Raw genomic sequence first — 21155 nt, forward strand, 5'->3', positions numbered from 1 at the left:
GGCCACTGGATTTGGAAGAGGCAATCATTCAAATACTACCATTACCTTTGTTATCATTTTCACATGAAAGATTCTTCGATCACAATAGATTGTCTTCACATGATGATGTTTTGAGAGGAATTAAAATGGTGCAGCATCATTTTGAATATATTGTTGCTATTGTCAAGAAGCCCAAATCGCAGTTGAACATATCGTTCTAAGTTCTAACATGTTATTTCAGCTCATAGATCTGGTCTATGCTCAGCTCAACTCTTTGAACAACAACATATTTTCTGAGGTTGTAGTGATCAACTGGCAATGGTAACAGAAACACTAGCTGTCAAATATGCCTTGCTCATGGCAATGGATGGGTCTATCGAAGATTATTTTTCAAGATCCATGAGGTCTAGTAGCCTTCCCCAAGGGGCACTTAACCTGCCAGTGACAATGTGGATTGCAAGTTTGGAACTAGATCGCACTTAAATTTATTTGCACCGTGTTGTTGAGCATATGCTAACTGCAGTGTATCCCCGCTAATTCCATCCGCAAAACATTTGCAACATGGCTTCCTCCCGCTGCTGCAAAAATGACTTGGCCAAAGGAATTTCTTCTGATTGAACCATAACCACCACGCTCCCCAGCAACAAAGCCATCACAATTCATTGTCGTCCATCCTAGCGGGGGTTTGATCTAGCAATGAAGCAATCTTCTATGATGTTGGAAGTGGACTGGAATGCCCCAGCCTTCGGAAAAAGCTCTGTTAGCAGAATTATCCTCCACGTCATAGTTGCCTGATGAGAAGCGCCGGCGGGTGTCTGAGAGGATATGATGGTGTATTCTATAGTTTCTTGCTTTTCTATACAATAGATAACAACTGTGAAGCTGAAACAATGGACCTTGTGGATGAGAGATGATCCTGAAAGTGTGCTTGGACCCATTGTAATTCAGTCACTAGGAGCACATAATTTGTCTATGGAAGCCATTAATAATAAGAATTTGTTTCCATATCAGCTTGTGAAGCCACAATATGTGATCGATGGTTTCAGTGTCACCTATGTAGAAGACACATCGTGAGTGAATATAGGTATCCCATGCTATGATGGTGTCCTTGGTAGAGAGCCATTCCATGCATACAAGCCAAGTATTGAAAGAGAAGTGATGCTGGTTGGTGGAACACCACACAACTTCCGACCAAGGAACCTCCAATTTGGGTTGACAAACTGTGTCCCAAGCAGACTTGAGAGAGAAAACGCAATTCGTTGTTGGGTACCAAATCAATCTATCATGTACTTGTCGTGGGTGGAAGCAAATTGCCTTAATGTCTTCCCAACGGTGAAGCAAGTTGATGTCAATAATATCGCCCTTCCATGTGCCTTCCCTATTCCTAATGAAAGCAACCTTGTCATCAAATCTATGTTCCAAAGCTTCAAATATAATAATTTGGCTTAGTTTTGGGTATTGGCAATGTACATTATGTCGCCGAAATGTAGCTATGTCGTTCACAGGCGACACGAAACTGACCGTCGAAACGACAACAACTAAAAGTCGACTAAAATTCCGAAAAATTGATCGTTTTTCGCCAAACCGACGAAATATCGGAAAAAAATCGAACATTTCTCCGCCGGTGGCAACTGCTACTGCTGTTGGATGCCGGAAGAAGAGAAGAGAACTCCGAACAGCTCGCAGGATATAGCCTTCTCTGATGAGTCTGATCCCTCTCTCTCTCTCTCTCTCTCACTTTCTCCGTCTTCTTTCTCTCTCGCAGGATGCAGGCTCCAGCATAGCCTCGACTTCTCAGATCTCTCCGGCTCTCCCAGTCGCTCGCCGACTTTCTCAGTTCTTACTCTCGCTCTCTTCGTCTTCTCATTTCTCATCTTTCTCTCTCTCTGTCTCCCTCAATCACCATCGTCACACTTTTTCTCTCTACTCTCTGGGCGGTGGAAATGAAGGACAGGTAAGGTCTCCACTGTTTACCACTAAAAGTTAAAAGTTTGAAAATCAATTGCATTGTGGGTCCCGCTGCTTCACGTGTGCGCTTGCAAGTTACAACTTACAACATACAAACATTTTTATATTAATATATTATATATTATTTGAGTAATAAATTATAAAGTATAAAACACTTTACAGTTTAAACGTTGAAACCTCGATATCTCAGTGAATATCGCCGACATCTCGAGGTGTTGATGGTTTCGCCAGCTACCGACACCCCCTTTTTAAACGATATTTCGAACCTTGGGTATTGGTTCTTTTATCAATTATCCTTTATTTTTTGGGTAATAATTTATCAATTATTTTCTTTCTTTTTCTGGTAAAGATTTATCAATTATTTTCAGATGTCCAAAATTTTCTTTATCAAATATATTTATATATCTACATATATTTTGGGTAGCTTTTATCGTTACGAAACATATATGTTTGGGCGGAGTGATTCAGCAAGTTCACTCGTGTGTTCCAAACTATCGATTCTGTTTTCTTAATGCATAAGCATTTGAGTCAACATGGTACTCGAGATGGAGAACCCACAGAGGTAGAGGTGGAGGTTGAGCTCAGACCCTGACTTTCAATCCATTTGACCAATTGTTGGCTCTGAATAACCAGCCTATAATATATATTCTCATCTGTTCTGCCACCGCTGGGTTTTTCATTTGGTTGAACACAGACTATCATGCTCTACCGTTGGGAACACAGACGGATCGAGCCCTGTACGTTCATTGTCCTCTCTCTCTCGCTCTCTCCTGAATTTTCTAATATACATTAAATAAAATGGTTCGAACCAGTTTGGATAAATCTAGGTCGGACAAGGTCGGATAAACTCAGGTCGAACCAGTTCAGATACACCTAGGACCAAGTCAATCATTAAAGTTTGTATTGTAGTCTAAGTAATGTATTAGTTCGAGACGAATTCATCCACCTAGAAAACCTATAAAAAACCAACGGGGGTTGGTCCAAGTGGTAATCAGCTTGATTCACTTAAGCAAGGTTCCGGTATCAAATCTTTGTGGATGCAAAAAATCTTCGCTGGGAGACTCACTCACCACAGCCAGGTGTGGTCGAACCACCGGTTAATAAACCGGGGTAGGCAAACTAAAAAAAAAAAAAACCTTTTTAAAGGTAAAGGAACACAAGAAAGTTCTGGTTGAAGGACGAACATGATTGTGTAGCAATACTCTCATCATCTCTCTTTTCACTACGAGTTAAAAATAAAAATCTTCTGCCATGGCGATTTCTTCCTCTGCTTTCCGTGTATTTTCCCCATTACCCCAGTTCCTAAAATCCCACATCCCAGTCTCCAAATCTCTGTCAACGTCCACGACCATTCCATCTCGACCATCATTTTTCTCCTCAATCTCAATCGAAAGATTACCCACCAGGCTCCCCGCTGCTTCTTCGTCGTCTTCTGTTACATCTGCTTCCGTTCAACCCATCGAAGACCTCCCACCAAAACTCCAAGAAATTGTGAAGCTCTTCCAATCCGTCAAAGAACCCAAAGCCAAACACAAACAACTCTTGTTTTATGGTCTAAACCTCTCCCCTCTCGATCCCAAGTTCAAGACCACTGAGAACAAGGTTCAGGGATGTGTTTCTCAGGTCTGGGTTCGAGCTTACCTCGACCCAAATAAGGCCGTTCATTTCGAAGCTGATTCTGATTCTGGTTTCACTAAGGGACTCGCTGCTCTTCTTGTACAAGGGCTTTCTGGCACACCCGTTTCGGAGATTGTGAAAGTTTCGCCTGATTTCGTTAAGTTACTTGGGCTTCAGCTGAGTTTGACTCCGTCAAGGAATAATGGGTTCGTGAATATGTTAAATTTAATGCAGAAGAAAGCCCTTCAAGTATTCATAGAGGCCAAAGAAGGTGTGGGTAGTAAAGATCATTCTGAAAGTTTGAATCTTGATTCAAATTCTGTGATGGGTTCTGAGAAACCGGAATCATCTGAGCCGAGTTTAATTGTTGAGACTGAATCTACCTCGAGGACGACTTTGGGTGGTAGAGGGGAAAGAATAAGGCAGAAACTGGACAAAGAGCTTAATCCTCTTGAATTAGTAATCGAAGATATCTCATATCAACACGCAGGGCATGCTGGTGTTAGAGGGAGTGCTGGTGAGACGCATTTTAATGTTAAAGTTGTTTCAGAGGAGTTCGAAGGGAAGAGTCCGGTGAAGCGACATAGGCTCATATATAATCTGTTGCAAGAGGAGTTGGACAACGGATTACACGCCCTCTCCATTGTGGCAAAAACGCCCGCGGAAAATTGACAGGAGGTGAAAAGTCAGATGCTAATGACGTAAGAACTGCTACTTCTCACTTCCATTTCACGGATAAGATTACATACTCAAAGCGTGGACTTCCCTGCTGTCTAGTAGAACCCATGAGTTGTATATTTCAGTTGTCTTAAGTTTTTGCTGGCTATGACATTGCTTGCTGCTTTAATGATTTATTGTGATAGGATATCTGTGCGTATAATTTGTATAGCATTGATTAATGCAAGCTAATAATGGAAGGGAAGAAAGTTATTGACCATGGATCTAATGAGCAATCTAAATCTTACCATTACATTTTCTTTCTGATTTAGCCATGTTGCTTCTGCACGTTTTGGTATATCTACATATTATTATGGATGACATTATTCGATCATCTATAACACTGAGAAGTCAGTTTCTTGTGACTAATGTACCTTAAGCTCTAGTTAAGGAAGAGATGTGGGAATGTGATCCTTGAAGGATTGTGGAATCAAATTTTTTTCTGTCACGAGTGGATCTGAGTATGAAATGCTTACCCACAGACAAATCCTATGCTTTTGTTTGATTGAGGGTACAGCAAAACCTCCCGCACAATTTAAGTTAGCTTGGGTCTAATCAATTCAGGTAGGTGTTATAAAACTCACTTGAGTCACATCTTAAGGCCAAGTTACATCTATGTATTTATCTTGTTGAATAAAGGTTTTAGAAAGTAAATTGGCTAAACATCACTGCAGCTGCTAGTCTGCTCCTCTTGATCATGTTGTTGTTGTCCACAATTAAGTATTGAGATTGCTGAAATTCTGTGAAATATTTTTTATTTGTCAAAGGATACTACTATTCTGTTATAGTCTTCATTTTCTTGATCACATGCATGGCATCATTCCTGTAAAAATCCTGTTACTTTTCTCTTGTCAAATGCTTCAGAGCGATTCCAACTCTATGCTTCTCCACATTAATTGGCCTTTTCAGTTTGCTGTTGGAGAGTTCCATGTGCACAAGAAGTCAACAATACCCAAACAGGAGATGCTGAGTAAACCAAGAAAAACAAGAATTGACCATATGCCATTTGCAAAGGAACAAACAACGGATAGATGACGTAAATCCAAGATAAAAGTAGCAACATAGCAAGAAGAAAGAAGAGGCAATAGCATCAGCTGCCGTCACACATAACCTAACAAGCCCACCTAATGGAGTCCTAAATTGATGGATGCTCATTTAGGAGTCTGTTCTCCCAAGATCTTGATCACAAGATTCACAACCAACTTATGAGACAAGATAGGTAAAGCTTGGGTAGGTCTGGTTATGTTGTAGAGGGTGCTTTTGCCATATGGGTTATATGATTTAATTAGTAAAGGCTAAAAAGGGGCTCCCTCCCCCCCCTCTCTGGATGGGGGGTTGTGTAGGGTTTTTTTTGGGTAATCTTAGAGTTGTGTTTGCTAACCTGAAGGTGCAGATTCCAGGGAAACTTGGGCAGAGTGGATGTTGTGTGGCAGTGGTGCTGCCCTCCAAGTTTGAGAGAATTTGGATTGCTGGATATCAAGTTGCAGGAGTCTTGATTTCAAGTGAAGAATTCGGGTTTCAATAAGAACTAATAGAATTTATGTTTAGGGTGTCTAGGATAGGCTGAAACTTAAGAGGAAATATAGCTAGTGATATAGGGAATTAGTGATATGATCCTATAAGTTTGGTTGGATTTGGATGGTTAAGGAAGATACAAGGTTTTGTGTTTTGCGGTTTCTTGGGATTCCAGAAACTCAAGAAAATAATAATTAAAAAACAAGTGATAAGAACGCGGATGGGGTTTAGCCCTCAACCTTTTTAAATAAAAATAAAAAGAAGAAAAAAGAAGAAATTGTTGGGGGTGGGGGGGGGGGAGGTTGTAGTTGAGTTTGGAGGAGCTGGATTGGAGATTCAAAGGCTGAATCCTCAGCCATACCAGGATCAAGGCTAATTTCACCAAGAACCTTTTAAGTAACTTTTACCTAGGAAGTTTACCAAGGCTAACTATTCAGTACCTAGATTGGCAAGACACTCAACAAGTGGAGCAGCAAAAGGTGGGAAACAATGCAGATGGTCAGTCTGTATTCTTCTTAATCCGTGGGGCTGCCTATATAGAGTTTTACATATGAAGTGCTCTTGTAATTAGGATTTGAAAACTGACTAAAACTCAGACTTTTGCTTTGGACACTTGAACTAAATAGGAAATAAATTCAAATAGCTAATTAAATTATAAAAGACCTATCCATCCTTAAATTGGACAAAGACAAACAATTGAACTATGACTCAATTGAAAATGAAAAGGACTGAAGTAAACATGGGGACTTTCACTCAACTCATGTATCCATGTGTTAGGTCCATTAGGTTGGCTGATACGATGGTAATTCATGGAATGACGGCCAATACCATATGACCTAACCTAGGTCTGTCTAGGAAAAGACCAATTTGGTGCTGGATCTTGGGTTTCATACTTCATGCTTTAGGCCCAATTAATGGCCAAGTCTAGGCCTGTTCAAGACCTCATGCCTTGCATAGGAAGTAGCATCTGTCGATTGTTCTGATTCCGTTGTCGCGTTAGAATTTAGGAAAGGTGTGCGATACAACAACAACAAGCCTATCCCAACAAATGGGGTCGGCTACAGGATTCTGCCTTTCAATCAGTTTTGTTGAGGCCACGCAGATACAAGGCCTAACCATGCATATACTCTCACGGCCACCGGATATTAGTTCTGTTCTGGAGATCTGTTTCTGAATGGAGAGAGAATTTTTAATAAGTAAGAAGGTTAGCAGTAGAAGCTCACAACTTTCATAATCCATTGATGTTGCTTTGCTGTCTGTGTCTGGGAGAGACATGGGCTGACTGTTGGGAAGCTAATTGATGCTTCATGAGAAATTCAAGATGTATCTCTTCTTCTTCTCTAGTCATGTTTTCTTGTTCTGAAATTTTCAGATTGACACTCCCTGTCCCTGAGGTGTTTTGCTTACTGTTTCTGTTAAAGTGTTCACAATGATATAAACTGCTAGATACATGTTCAGGCACCTGAAGATTACTGCTGACAGATTGATGTCTGCAGATTCTCTGTTTGTGAAACTGAAGGTTTTCTTGTGGTTCATCTAATTATTTAAGCACGGTGGATTTTTTTTAGAGCTGTTCCTCTATGTTAACTTCCTCTGCCTGTATTTAGCAAGGTTCTAAAATTCAGAGTCGGGAATGGAATCAGCCAGTGAGGATCTGATCTGAATTGGGTCAGAAATGAGCTTCAAGATCCTCAGAGTTGGTCCAAGATACTAAAACTGGAAGTTCTAAAATTTGCATGTAAATCGGCCATGTCGGGGAGGGTTTAAAAATTTCAATATGAAACCATGGTTTAGTTGATCTATTTCTGATGTAAAGGTTGCTATTTCTATTCCTTTTAGACAGAAATACCTTATTTTTGCCACCTAATGGTGATGAGTTTTGATTGTTATCTATTGGTTTCTTTCTACTCAAGTAGTCCTGCTTCCCAATATTGTGTTGGCTGCTATTTACTTGTGGGTGTTGAGTTAGGAGTTATGGCCGCTGATTAGGATGGGTTTTGTATTCCATATAATGAGTAGAGGATATGTTGCTTATTTGGATTTTGAACTGCTGTGTTGATGCATGGATACTGTTCAGTTTCTAATTCTAATCTTCTAGTTACGATTTTCAATTGTTCTATAATATCTCCTAGTCTGTTGATTGGATTGAACCCACACTTTAAAAAGTTTAAGGACTTGAGGACACCTTTTAATCATATAAATTTGACGCCTATTGGACATCTGGATTGGGAGGGATTATCACAGTCCTTAATCCTGCTGGTTGCCTGATTATGCACTTCAAGATCTAGTTTTGGGTGGGATTCTAAAATACACCCTTGAGTTAGGTCCAAACCATTAACATGTATGAATGTTCCAAACCAAAAGGCATTAATGGTTAGTGGTATTTTTGTTGTAGGAAAATCTTTATAATACCGTAACTGGAATTCAATAATTCTTTTCTTACCTATAGTAATCACTCTTTTCATTTCATTTTTACTGGATTCTGTTGTTTTCAATTGAGCATCTTTTACTCTCTTCAGTCTTTGACTGTGGCTGATCCATTCCCAAGTTCAGTGATAGCAATTGCACTTGTATAATTGGATCTCTTCATACTACTCTAAACATTTTGTGTGGAATGATTATTCAACAAGAGATGCATATGAATATCTATGTATGTAAAGCTGCTTTGCAGATTCTGCAGCTACTACAGAGGCTGAGGTAGTTCATGACATACTTCTTGTTGTCTCCTTAAAAGTTCTCCTCTGTATCCTTGGTTCTTAGACTGTTTAGGCCTTGGCTGATACCATCAAGCCTGGATTGGGCAGCTAAGCGGTGGATGACATCAAGTTTTTATATGGAGGTAACAAGGCATCTCAAAAGCCTTCTTCTTTGTATGGTTCTTTGCTCTTGGCTTAGGGCCTGTTTGGTTGTTTGAATCCAGGGATTTCAAATCCCTGGATTCATGAATCGGTTTTTGACCCCATTTGGTTGGAAAACATGGGGTGGTTCATGAATCCAGCCATTTCAAAATATAGGGTTAAAATGTGAATGAGTTGAGTCCTAGGTTTTGGGTGAAATGAATGGAATGAGCCATAGGCATAAAAGGGCTTGAATGAGCGGATTCACGTTTGATGGAACGACGAACGGCAACTTCTCTCTGTTGTTCTTTGTCTTCTCTCTCGAACAATTCTCTCTCCACAGCACGCGAACAATCTTCGACTCTTGAAGGTGACTCTTGATTTTTTTTTTCTCACAGTAGAGTTTCGGTGGACCGAAGGAGAAGGTGTTGGTCGAAGGTGGTTCGTTATCTGAAGCTTGAAGTTGAGGTTTCGGTAGGGTTTTGGAGCGACATTTTCTTGCCGAAGGTGTTGGTCAAAGCTCTGAAGTTTGAAGGTGAGCTTAGCTGTTGTTCTTCATCTTCTATTTTTCAGATTTTGCCTTCTATTTATTTTATTCTCATTAGTTTCCACAAAAGTTTGATTTTGATATCTTAGGAAATCGTTTTACCAGAGGGAGATAGATTATTTTGTTTTGTTTTGTGTCAGAGAGGATCGATTAGTTTGTTTGGATCTGCAATATCATTGTTTTTATATCTCTCTGAATTAATATACCAGATTTGATCAGTCATCCCTAAGGTTTTTATCATTGGAGAATAATTCGTTTAGCTGAAGCAGCATTCTTGAATTTGTGATAATGTATGCTTGTCCTGCAGATTAGAAAGCTTGCCTTTTAATTTATGATGCTGAATATATGGTATGATATGTTGCCCTTGTCTTTGTATGTTCCATATTCTTGTGATTATAGCAGTAATCAGGTTCTGTGACTTCATTGATCATATTTTATTTCTACACATGGTTAAAATGTCTAGATTTGAAACTCTGTTTGCAATCAATATTATTCCCGGTGGTTGTTATCTTGCTTGAGAATGCTTAATTATATGATTTTGTTGTTTTCTTAATGATTTGTTGATCATTTAGTTATCTGGTTATCTGGTTAAATCCAACTGATATCCCTCTTAAAGTTTTCCACAATTGGGATAGGACGTGGAAACCTTCATGATGCCTAGGTCCCCATTGATTGAACCATAAAAGGGGAAACTTGAAAACAAAAATTATAGTTGTAGTTTCACAAGATTTTATCCATTGAATGAAATCTGCAGCAGAAGAATCCAGTCCAGCGGATTAGTGGATGATGCATCATCTACCTTCTTTGTCATTTTAGAACTGCCACTTTGTCAGCTGGTGATTTGATTTTTCTCTAGTTGAAAGATGATTACACTTGAAGAACTGGTCTCTGTTTTTGGTGCATCTGAATCTGAGGATTTGCCAAACTACAACATTAATCCTGAGATTTTGCCTGCAGTTTCATTGACAGTAAATTGGTGTGCTCCTCTGTATCAGTGTCGTATTTTTATCGTCTTCATCATTGCCTCCATCCTTGGCTGAACTCAGGTTTCCAAAACCTTTCTATATATCCTGTCACCCTTAACTTCCTTTCCAGACCCTTCAGGTTTACTGGTTTGCTCTTAATATGTTGATCTTGCTTAATCTGGATGCTTCTGTTACTCATTGTATTAGCCTTTTTCTTTTCAGTGTGCTCTCATCAATAAGTGCTATCAATTCCATGGGGAAAAATCCACTCTGGAGTAATCTGTTGTGAATATTATAAGGAGAAATAGATACCATACTATCTATGGATTTTATGATTCATGTATTGGTTTCTAGTACACCTTCAGTCCAGAATGTTATGTAGCTTTCTAGTACAACACAGCAGGTTCACTGATATTCATTTATCATGTTGCCTAGATAACAAAGAACACATCATGTAAAACAGAGGCTAAAGCCACAGAACAACTAGAAGACCACAAATTGATTTAAATTAAGGAGACATGCTGGCTGACACCATTAATCATTAGCACCAATCTTCATATAGCAGTGCAAACTCGTGGAGTGGAATTCCAGTTAACATCTAGAAAGTAGAAACAGTGAAACTAATATGAATTCACCAAAAAGAACACTGCATGTAAAACAGAGGCTGGATAATGAAACAAAAAAGCAGCACAATTGAAAGACCACAAATGCATTTCACACAAGGAGATAGGCTAGGCTAGTAGCTGACACCATTAATTGTTTAAATTCTTGTGAAATTCTGTTTTGAACACATTCCTACTGCTGCCACAGCATTTCAGACATTATTTTTGTGGCTAAGTGTTATTGGTTAATCGGAAAAGAAGACATTCTAATTGCTGCATTGTTTTTCTATTGCTGTGCTCTTTTTTCAGAGTGGTTTGTGCTATTGTTTTCCTGGACAGAAGAAGGGTTGGGTTTCCCTTGTGTGGACTAAAAGTAGTATTACCATGTGTAAAACTAAATCTGAACCTAAAACCACAGTGACTGAAATTATGTCCTCTGCATCTCACCATATTTTTGAACAGAAACTAGGAGGAACTGTCAATTTTCATTAGTTGAAAAAGATAGGGTTGTCATGACAGGCTGTGGGCAACAAGCCATCCCACTATGTCAAGCAATTCATGGCCTTGATGTTCGTTGAAGAATGGCAGCCAAGACTGACTTCATGAACAACAAAGCTGAAGCCTAACTTTTCTTGGACTATGATGATGAAAAGAATTTGATAATGTTGGATGAGCGTGTTCCTGTTGCCACTGGATCAAATCTACCTAGAAACTTGTTTGGATAAACTATTTTGTTTAAGTTCTAACTTGCTGCTTTCTGATGTATTTGTTTTCTTTTGTCCACATATTTTTCTTTTGGCATCTGTCTGTTCACATTTCATAAGAACTACTTATCTTCTCCGTTGCATAAACCCTTGTTTGGACAATGTGTAATCACCAATAGATAGTATTCTGGCTGATGAATCCAGGGCCTGTTTGTTATTTAAATGATCATATAACGATGTTAGAAATATGGTCTTGATCCATCTGTAGATGTGGTTTATGAGTTAAGATCGGCTGATGTGCCTACCTTCTTGAAGGTTGATTATGGTTTCTTCCCGAGAAACTTTACAAACTATCTTTGCAATCCCATATGTATAAAAAAATCGAACTTTAAACTGATAACACAAAGCTGAACCATAGAAACTTGCGCAATGACAATCCATATGATGTATGCAAGTCCCTAAAAAAAACAGAATGATCGATATTGGACACCACCGCCCCTCTTTCCATTAGATATTCATAACAAGAACTCATATCAGAAACCCATCAGAAGATTTTTGCTTTTTGAGGCAGCTTTGTTTTCAATAAAAGGAAATCAATCTGATTGCCTTCTATTAATAGGAAGCACAGACATGAGGGGAAGAATTTTTGCCACATGAAGTGAAATTTGAAGTGGTAAAATAGTACTCCATGTTAGTGTTGCAGCACACCTTGATTACAATAGTAGGGGCTCAGGCTAATTTTTTCACTATATAGTATAATACCTATATGCAACTTCATCCAATTAGCACTGAAACTTATTGAACAAATCAAATCAGTAATCCTGGCAGGAACATGACCCATGTTTAAAATGGTGGAACTAATGCTTATCTCGAACAATAATTTCCCTGTTTGAAATGATTGCCATGAACTTGATTGCAGAATGGCATGTACTTGGTGCAGGGGCCTAAGACAAGAACTTCCTTGTAAAAGAACCAATAATACAAAGGATGTTTGCATGAATCGGATCAATGATTTTCCAGGAGACTATAAGGTTTGTTTCATGTTTTATTTTCATACATAAAAGATACCAAATTAACAAAGTTAATTTTTGAAATCCATGGATTTAAATAACCAAACAGTTTTTCAAGATGAATCTATAGGTTTCAAGTCCACAAATTCAGGATAATCAAACAGTTTTTCAAAATGAATTCATAGATTTCATTCCACAGATTCAAGTAACCAAATAGTTTTCAAGATGAATCCAAAGATTTCATTTCACCAGATTCAAGTAACCAAACGGTTAATTTTTTGAACCATGATTCCATAGATTTGAAATCTCATTTCATTTCAAATCGCTGGATTCACACAACCAAACAGGCCCTTAGGTCATCCACCACAACTTGAGGATGACAAATCTAGAAGAACCAAATGAATAAGGAGGACAATAGAGAATGGCTAAACCAAGATAGAGTGAGGGGAAGAAGCCATTCTCAAAACCTTGCTTCTTCCCTACATGCATGGTTCTTTGCTCTTGGCTTCTTCTCCCCCACTATTTGGAGGTTCTTTGTTCTTATAGGTAGTGTTGCTTCCATGGTTCTAATTTACCGATTAAGTATCTTAGGCATCAAAAGACCTAAGTATCTTAGGCATAAAAAACCGAGCTACGATGCTCGGAAAATTAAAGATCTAAGTATCTTAGGCATAAAAAAAAACCGAGCTACGATGCTCGAAAATCAAAAGACCTAAGTACCTTAGGCACCAAAAGACCTAAGTATCTTAGGCATCAAAAGACCTAAGTATCTTAGGCATAAAAAAAAAAAAAACCGAGCTACGATGCTTGGAAATCAAAAGACCTAAGTATCTTAGGCATCAAAAGACCTAAGTATCTTAAGCATCAAAAGACCTAAGCAACTTAGGCATAAAAAACCGAGCTACGATGCTCGGAAAATTAAAGACCTAAGTAACTTAGGCATATCAGGCATGCTAAAGATGGCAGAAAGAAATGAACCAAGAAGGTCACACACACACACACACATATATATATATAAACAAAAGTTACAACGAAAAACCAAAAAGTTCATACACAAAATCAAGTCTTCGGTTTCTGATGATCGGACTGAACTTGTGACGAGGCAAAAGCACTTGAACTTCCGACCTCAGGCCTTGGATCCCAGTTCGAATCCAGAAATTCGGTCACTTCAACACCTTGAGGCTTCTGAAACCTTGGCTGGTCGGCGCACCATTGAGGACGAGGAATTTTTAGGTCGTCATATATACCTGGATCAACAAATTTCTTGAACACTTCCAAGTCCAAGTCCTTAAAGGCTGCAATTATACCTTGGTACACTTGACGCCGAGCATATAAATACCCAGGTGCAGCGACCTTCGCCATAAACTTCCTACAGCTATGAGTCCTAACCCATCTTTTGATTATTTCAAAGCGAAGCTTGTTGGGAACATTCTCGAACACACAAGGGAATTTTTCTTCAACGACCTTCAGCTGACGAGCTACCTCACGGTCCGAACTCTCCAATTTGGCCCGAAGACTTGAAATTTCCGCATCCTTGCCGACCAAGGATCCTTCAGTCTCTTCCAGACGAGTCTGAAGTGTAGATTTTTCAAGCATCAGAGCTTCATTGGTCCCCTTTACAGCTGCCACCTCACTAAGCAGGTCGGCCTCTCGAGCAACCAAAGACGCATTATTTGATTTCAGAGCTGATAACTCAATCTCTAATTCCTTGTTGCGTTGCTCGGATTTTTGAAGGGCAAAAAAGTCCTGCCTGGCAGAGTCAATACTCTGACCCAGAGACTAGATCAAAGCTCAAGCCATCCTACAAGCAAAGAAGATAAAAATTAATGCTTTCTAATATTAGACATTCAAAATCTCAAAGAAACCCCATGGGATATGAGAACCATACCTCACAGTAATACCATGAGCCTTGAGACGACCAAAACCCTGAAGATAGGTCATGTCAGCAGGAAGCAAAACTCCACCCAACCAATCATTGGCAACACGGGATGCAGAGTCGCCAGTAAAAACGGATGAGGTGTCATCCAACGGCCAATCAGGTCGGAGAATGTTCCCAGAACCTGAGGCCCTTGGAGCCTCTTGACTTGAAATATCCTCACCCAAAGAAGGGTGAGTATCATGATCCGAACTCTTCTCACTAACAGTACTGGCCACCCTTTTTGATGGTCGGGGAGGAAGATCGGACGTTTGACTCTTCCGAACATGGGAAGAGCCAGAAGCAGCTTTATCCTTAGAAGCTCTTTCTTTGGAGGGAGCAGGTCGGTCAGCCGGTACCTTATCGGGCTTGGTCGGATGCTTTTCCTCCACTTGCAACATTGTGGACTCAACGTCTTCAAAGTCCTCCTCACCGAGCAACACTGCGTCATAATCCGAGTCAGATAACTTGGCAATAATAAAGTAAGAATGAACAAGCCAAAAGATAAGGCACACATCTTACCAGTCAAAAATCCCCAATGATGAAGGATATTCGGATATTCCGGACAATATCCATTCACATCAAGCAAGTTCCGATCTTTAGTGGGGATCATCCGAATATGATCCCTTGCTTCCTGTTCGGAACGAGAAAGAGGAGGGATGGCATTTGAGTCATCCCTAGGATTTTTGGGCTAGGAGGTCGGAAAGCTAGGAGGAGAGGGAGGACGAACAAAGAAATACTGAGATCTCCAACCTTTGGTATTTGAAGGAAGGGTACCATTTCCTACAAAATTACCCTTCCATCCAGATTGTAGTTCAGTTCATTTGGAGAGATAAAACCAACGATTTTGCTCTTGCTTCTTATGCATGAAAAACTGAAGAAATAAGTTAAGGTCGGAGTCACACCGACCTCATCTTGCTTACAGAAGCCCTAAAAACAAATTATGCTACGCCAACTATTTGGCGCCAATATCCCTGGACACATCCCAAAATGATTAAGAATATCTATAAAGATTGGGTGCACGGGAAGCCTAAAACCGCTAATAAAAGCATCATCATACACTACAAACTCACCTAGGGGAGGACGGGGAGCACGTTCAGAAGCAAGAACTCTGATCACAAAATCATCAGGTATCGCATACCGAGCTCGGATATGATCCAAATCACTTTCATTCAGCTCGAAAGGGAAAAAACTGGGACTTGAACTACTAACATCAAAATCTATGTGTTCGGATGTCCTAGGACGACTTCTCTCAAATGCAAGCTCGAATGGAGAAAGATTGTTTAACCATTTTCTCCTATTTTTACTAAACCGAGCACGAATACTTAAAGACCTAAACTCTTTATCACTAAGCAGGTTTGGATGAACACCAGGAGACAAGGTCGGATCAACAGAAGTGTCACTCTCAATGTCACTATATCCAGAAGAGGAAGGTCCACTGTTCTCAAAACGAACAGTCTCGCTTTCGAAAGAGGGTGGTCTAGGGGAAACTCTAGAAGGCCTAGAAGCTTTCTTCTTGACACCCATAAAGACAAGCAAGTATGCAAACTAAAACGAACAGAAAACAGAGAAGCAAGAACAGTAAAAAGAAAGTGCAAAAAAACACTTAGAATCCAGTACGAAACAAGAAATAAAGTGACTAAAAATGATCAGGAAGGAAAAACGAACTTACTTGCGGAAGGAATCGAAGGAAGAACGCCTAGAAAGGTCAAAAGGAGATCCTGAAAACTATGCAACCCTTGTCTTCTTCACAGACTAAACGATGACCACAATAGAAGTGAAATGGAAGAAAGAAAGAAGGGTTTATATACCCTTCAAAATATCCAGATCCAAAGACAAGAAAGAAAGAGCATGAAAGGACTTTTGATCCAACGACTTCCAAAACGTCTCCATCCAACGATCAGGAAAATTTTAATATCTTATCCTCAAAGAGATTCAGATCTAAAGGATAAGATAAATAGAGAACAAACGGTTGAAATCCACGACCTTAAAAATTCAAAAATAATGATGAAGTTCCATCAATACAGGCCACGTGTCAATAAAGGGGGAGCCTCCAAAAGTTGTGCGCTGTCGTTTCCCATTTTACGACGCACTACATTGTCAGATGACATCAGCAATAAAGTCTTGCCCAAAACAAATTCAAAACACCAAGTCATGTTGGTCGAAAGTTTAAGCTTCGGGAGGCATGTTCGGTTATCAAATCTCTAAAATCCAAACAGTACAAAGTTCAGACTTCAAAGACCGGGGGTCTTATGATAAAGGAGAAATAAACTAGCCTGAACCAGTTCGGTTGAACCCGAACCAGTTCGGTTAGACCGAACATCCTGGACCAAGTCGAACCGACCAAGATAAGGTCGGCAGAATAAAACTTGCGGCCGAAGAAAAGGGATTTCATAGGAATTCAACTATTCGTATTTGAGTAGGAATCAATGACTAAGATTGAGATTGCAGACTGATTAATGTTTGAATCCCAATCAAACTCATACAGAGAAAACCTATAAAAGGGTAAAGGTTAAAAGGGAAAAGGTACATTGAATAGAGCTATCACTACTCTACACTTTATTGTTCATTACTTTCTTGTCTTCCTTAGTCGGATCTCTAACTAAATCGTCGGAGGTGAAAACTCGACCTCCACGGTCGAGCTCATTATTGCATGTTCATCCGGCTGAAGGGACGAAAAGGATCCATTTGACCAATTGCTGGCTCTGAATAACCAACATATAATATATATTCTCATCCGTTCTTCCACCGCTGAGTTTTTTTATTTGGTTGAACACAGACTCTCACGCTCCAACTAGACTTGTAAATGAACCGGATTCGGCTCGGATACACTAGTATCCGAATCCAATTAACAAATCTGCTATTCGAATCCGAATCCGATTAGCAAATCCGCTATTCAAATCCGAATCTGAATCCGACAAAAATTTAGAGAAGGCATCCGAATTCGAATCCAAAACTTTATCGGATATCCGATAATAATCCGATTCGATAAAATATTCGATTATTAATTGATAAATGTCATTTTTTTACATTTTTTATTATAAATTTCTAATTTCCGATTACTGAATACCTGTATCCGAATCTGATTATCATCTATTTTTAAAGAAAAAATGTTAGATATTTTACTCTATCTGGATAAAAATTTATCCGGATATTATTGGCTTCTTTAGTCTTACCTTTCTTAAATCCTTTCTCAATCTAGTCACGGAAATGATGATGATATTTCCATGTCAGTTAATCAACAATGTGGATGATGAATGCTAAAATAGGATCAACGAATTTACCAAGGGAAATAAGGTTTGTTCATTTTATTTGTAATGTAATATTTTTTTGGTATATTTACTCTCTTTTGGTCGGTGTGCCGTAGAACATTGAGATGACATATGAGAACTCTATTTCTTACATATGATACCCGATCCAAAAAACAATTATCCGAATCTGAATCTGGTTGTTTAGCGGACGATATGTATATTTTTCAGTAAAAAAAATTTTTCGGATACGGATAACCTTAAACGAAATACGAATGCGAATTATCCATTTATAGGTGTAGCTCCAACACAGACGAATCGAGCCCTGTACGTTCATTGTCTTTTCTCACTCGCTCTCTTGAATTCTCTCATCTCTCTGTTCTCCACCAGCTAAAAATAAAAATCTTCTGCCATGGCGATTTCTTCCTCTGCTTTCCGTGTATTTTCCCCATTACCCCAGTTCCTAAAATCCCACATCCCAGTCTCCAAATCTCTGTCAACGTCCAGGACCATTCCATCTCGACTATCATTTTTCTCCTCAATCTCAATCGAAAGATTACCCACCAGGCTCCCCGCTGCTTCTTCGTCGTCTTCTGTTACATCTGCTTCCGTTCAACCCATCGAAGACCTCCCACCAAAACTTCAAGAAATTGTGAAGCTCTTCCAATCCGTCAAAGAACCCAAAGCCAAATACGAACAACTCTTGTTTTATGGTCGAAACCTCTCCCTTCTCGATCCCAAGTTCAAGACCACTGAGAACAAGGTTCAGGGATGTGTTTCTCAGGTCTGGGTTCGAGCTTACCTCGACCCAAATAAGGCCGTTCATTTCGAAGCTGATTCTGATTCTGTTCTCACTAAGGGACTCGCTGCTCTTCTTGTACAAGGGCTTTCTGGCACACCCGTTTCGGAGATTGTGAAAGTTTCTCCTGATTTCGTTAAGTTACTTGGGCTTCAGCAGAGTTTGACTCCGTCAAGGAATAATGGGTTCGTGAATATGTTAAATTTAATGCAGAAGAAAGCCCTTCAAGTATTCATAGAGGCCGAAGAAGGTGTGGGTAGTAGAGATCATTCTGAAAGTTTGAATTTTGATTCAAATTCTGTGATGGGTTCTGAGAAACCGGAATCATCTGAGCCGAGTTCAATTGCTGAGACTGAATCTACCTCGAGGACGACTTTGGGTGGTAGAGGGGAAAGAATAAGGCAGAAATTGGACAAAGAGCTTAATCCTCTTGAACTAGTTGTCGAAGATATCTCATATCAACACGCAGGGCATGCTGGTGTTAGAGGGAGTGCTGGTGAGACGCATTTTAATGTTAAAGTTGTTTCAGAGGAGTTCGAAGGGAAGAGTATGGTGAAGCGACATAGGCTCATATATAATCTGTTGCAAGAGGAGTTGCAGAACGGATTACACGCCCTCTCCATTGTGGCAAAAACGCCCGCGGAAAATTGACAGGAGGTGAAAAGTCAGATGCTGATGACGTAAGAGCTGCTACTTCTCACTTCCATTTCACGGATAAGATTACATGCTCAAAGCGTGGACTTCCCTGCTGTCTAGTAGAACCCATGAGTTGTATATTTCAGTTGTCTTAAGTTTTTGCTGGCTGTGACATTGCTTGCTGCTTTAATGATTTATTGTGATAGGATATCTGTGCGTATAATTTGTATAGCATTGATTAATGCAAGCTAATAATGGAAGGGAAGAAAGTTAGTGACCATGGATCTAATGAGCAATCTAAATCTCACCATTACATTTTCTTTCTGATTTAGCCATGTTGCTTCTGCTCGTTTTGGTATATCTACATCTTATTATTATGGATGACATTATTCGATCATCTATAACACTGAGAAGTCAGTTTCTTGTGACTAATGTACCATAAGCCCTAGTTAAGGAAGAGATGTGGGAATGTGATCATTGAAGGATTGTGGAATCAAATTTTTTTTCTGTCATAAGTGGATCTGAGTATGATATGCTTACCCACAGACAAATCCTATGCTTTTGTTTGATTGAGGGTACAGTTAGCTTGGGTCTAATCAATTCAGGTAGGTGTTATAAAACTCACTTGAGTCACATCTTAAGGCCAATTTACATCTATATATTTATCTTGTTGAAGAAGGTTTTAGAAAGTAAATTGGCTAAACATCACTGCAGCTGCTACTCTGCTCCTCTTGATCATGTTGTTGTTGTCCACAATTAAGTATTGAGATTGCCGAAATTCTGTGAAATATTTTTTGTTTGTCAAAGGATACTATTCTGTTATAGTCTTCATTTTCTTGATCACATGCATGGCATTATTCCTGTAAAAATCCTGTTACTTTTCTCTTGTCAAATGCTTCAGAGCGATTCCAACTCTATGCTTCTCCACATTAATTGGCCTTTTCAGTTTGCTGCTGGAGAGTTCCATGTGCACAAGAAGTCAACAATACCCAAACAGGAGATGCTGAGTAAACCAAGAAAAACAAGAATTGACCATATGCCATTTGCAAAGGAACAAACAACGGATAGATGACGTAAATCTAAGATAAAAGTAGCAACATAGCAAGAAGAAGAAGAGGCAATAGCATCAGCTGCCGTCACACATAACCTAACAAGCCCATCACCTAATGGAGTCCTAAATTGATGGATGATCATTTAGGAGTCTGTTCTCCCAAGATCTTGATCACAAGATTCACAACCAACTTACGAGACAAGATAGGTAAAGCTTGGGTAGGTCTGGTTATGTTGTAGGGGGTGCTTTTGCCATGTGGGTTATATGATTTAATTAGTAAAGGCTAAAAAGGGGCTCCCCCCCCCCCTCTCCGGATGGGGGGTTGTGTAGGGTTTTTTTTGGGTAATCTTTAGAGTTGTGTTTGGTAACCTGAAGGTGTCAGATTCCAGGGAAACTTGGGCAGAGTGGATGTTGTGTGGTGGTGCTGCTGCCCTCCAAGTTTGAGAGAATTTGGATTGCTGGATATCAAGTTGCAGGAGTCTTGATTTCAAGTGAAGAATTCGGGTTTCAATCAAGAACTAATAGAATTTATGTTTAGGGTGTCTAGGATAGGCTGAAACTTAACAGGAAATATAGCTAGTGATACAGGGAATTAGTGATATGATCCTATAAGTTTGGTTGGATTTGGATGGTTAAGGAAGATACAAGGTTTTGTGTTTTGCGGTTTCTTGGGATTCCTGAAACTCAAGAAAATAATAATTAAAATACAAGTGATAAGAACGCGGATGGGGTTTAGCCCTCAAACTTTTTTAAAATAAAAAGAAGAAAAAAAAGAAAAAAGAAGAACTTGTTGGGGGTGGGGGGGGGGGGGGGGAGGTTGTAGTTGAGTTTGGAGGAGCTGGATTGGAGATTCAAAGGCTGAATCCTCAGCCATACCTGGATCAAGGCTAATTTCACCAAGAACCTTTTAGGGCTTGTTTGGTTACTTGAGTCTATAGATTTCAAAAATTTAGAGATTTCAAATCTACAGACTTCAAATCTCTAGAGTCATGATTTGTAAAATTAACTGTTTGGTTAGTTTGAATTTTTGGAATGAAATTTCTAG

The 21155-nt window shown here is 39.4% G+C and overlaps 1 protein-coding gene and 1 pseudogene across 2 annotated transcripts; both read left to right on the forward strand.

Annotated features, from left to right (window-relative positions):
- Positions 1-3135: 3135 nt before the first annotated feature.
- On the forward strand, positions 3136-5581 carry LOC148999736 (sufE-like protein 1, chloroplastic/mitochondrial pseudogene; annotated as a pseudogene). Its single transcript, XR_016170737.1, has 2 exons — positions 3136-4265; positions 5191-5581. The product of XR_016170737.1 is annotated as a sufE-like protein 1, chloroplastic/mitochondrial pseudogene (transcript).
- A 12353-nt stretch (positions 5582-17934) lies between these two features.
- On the forward strand, positions 17935-20834 carry LOC148999737 (sufE-like protein 1, chloroplastic/mitochondrial). The gene has a single exon (XM_089139943.1). The coding sequence runs from the start codon at positions 18037-18039 to the stop codon at positions 19072-19074; it is 1038 nt and encodes a 345-aa protein (XP_088996069.1). The 5' UTR covers positions 17935-18036; the 3' UTR covers positions 19075-20834.
- Positions 20835-21155: the final 321 nt, after the last annotated feature.

Source organism: Hakea prostrata, chromosome 11 (genome assembly GCF_041222555.1).
Source record: "Hakea prostrata isolate BN-2017 chromosome 11, UWA_Hpros_2, whole genome shotgun sequence".
In the NCBI taxonomy this organism is placed as follows: domain Eukaryota; kingdom Viridiplantae; phylum Streptophyta; class Magnoliopsida; order Proteales; family Proteaceae; genus Hakea; species Hakea prostrata.

What these genes read in the sequence shown, in the direction of transcription:
- LOC148999737 (XM_089139943.1), top strand. Translation starts at nt 18,037, where the DNA reads ATGGCGATTTCTTCCTCTGCTTTCCGTGTATTTTCCCCATTACCCCAG.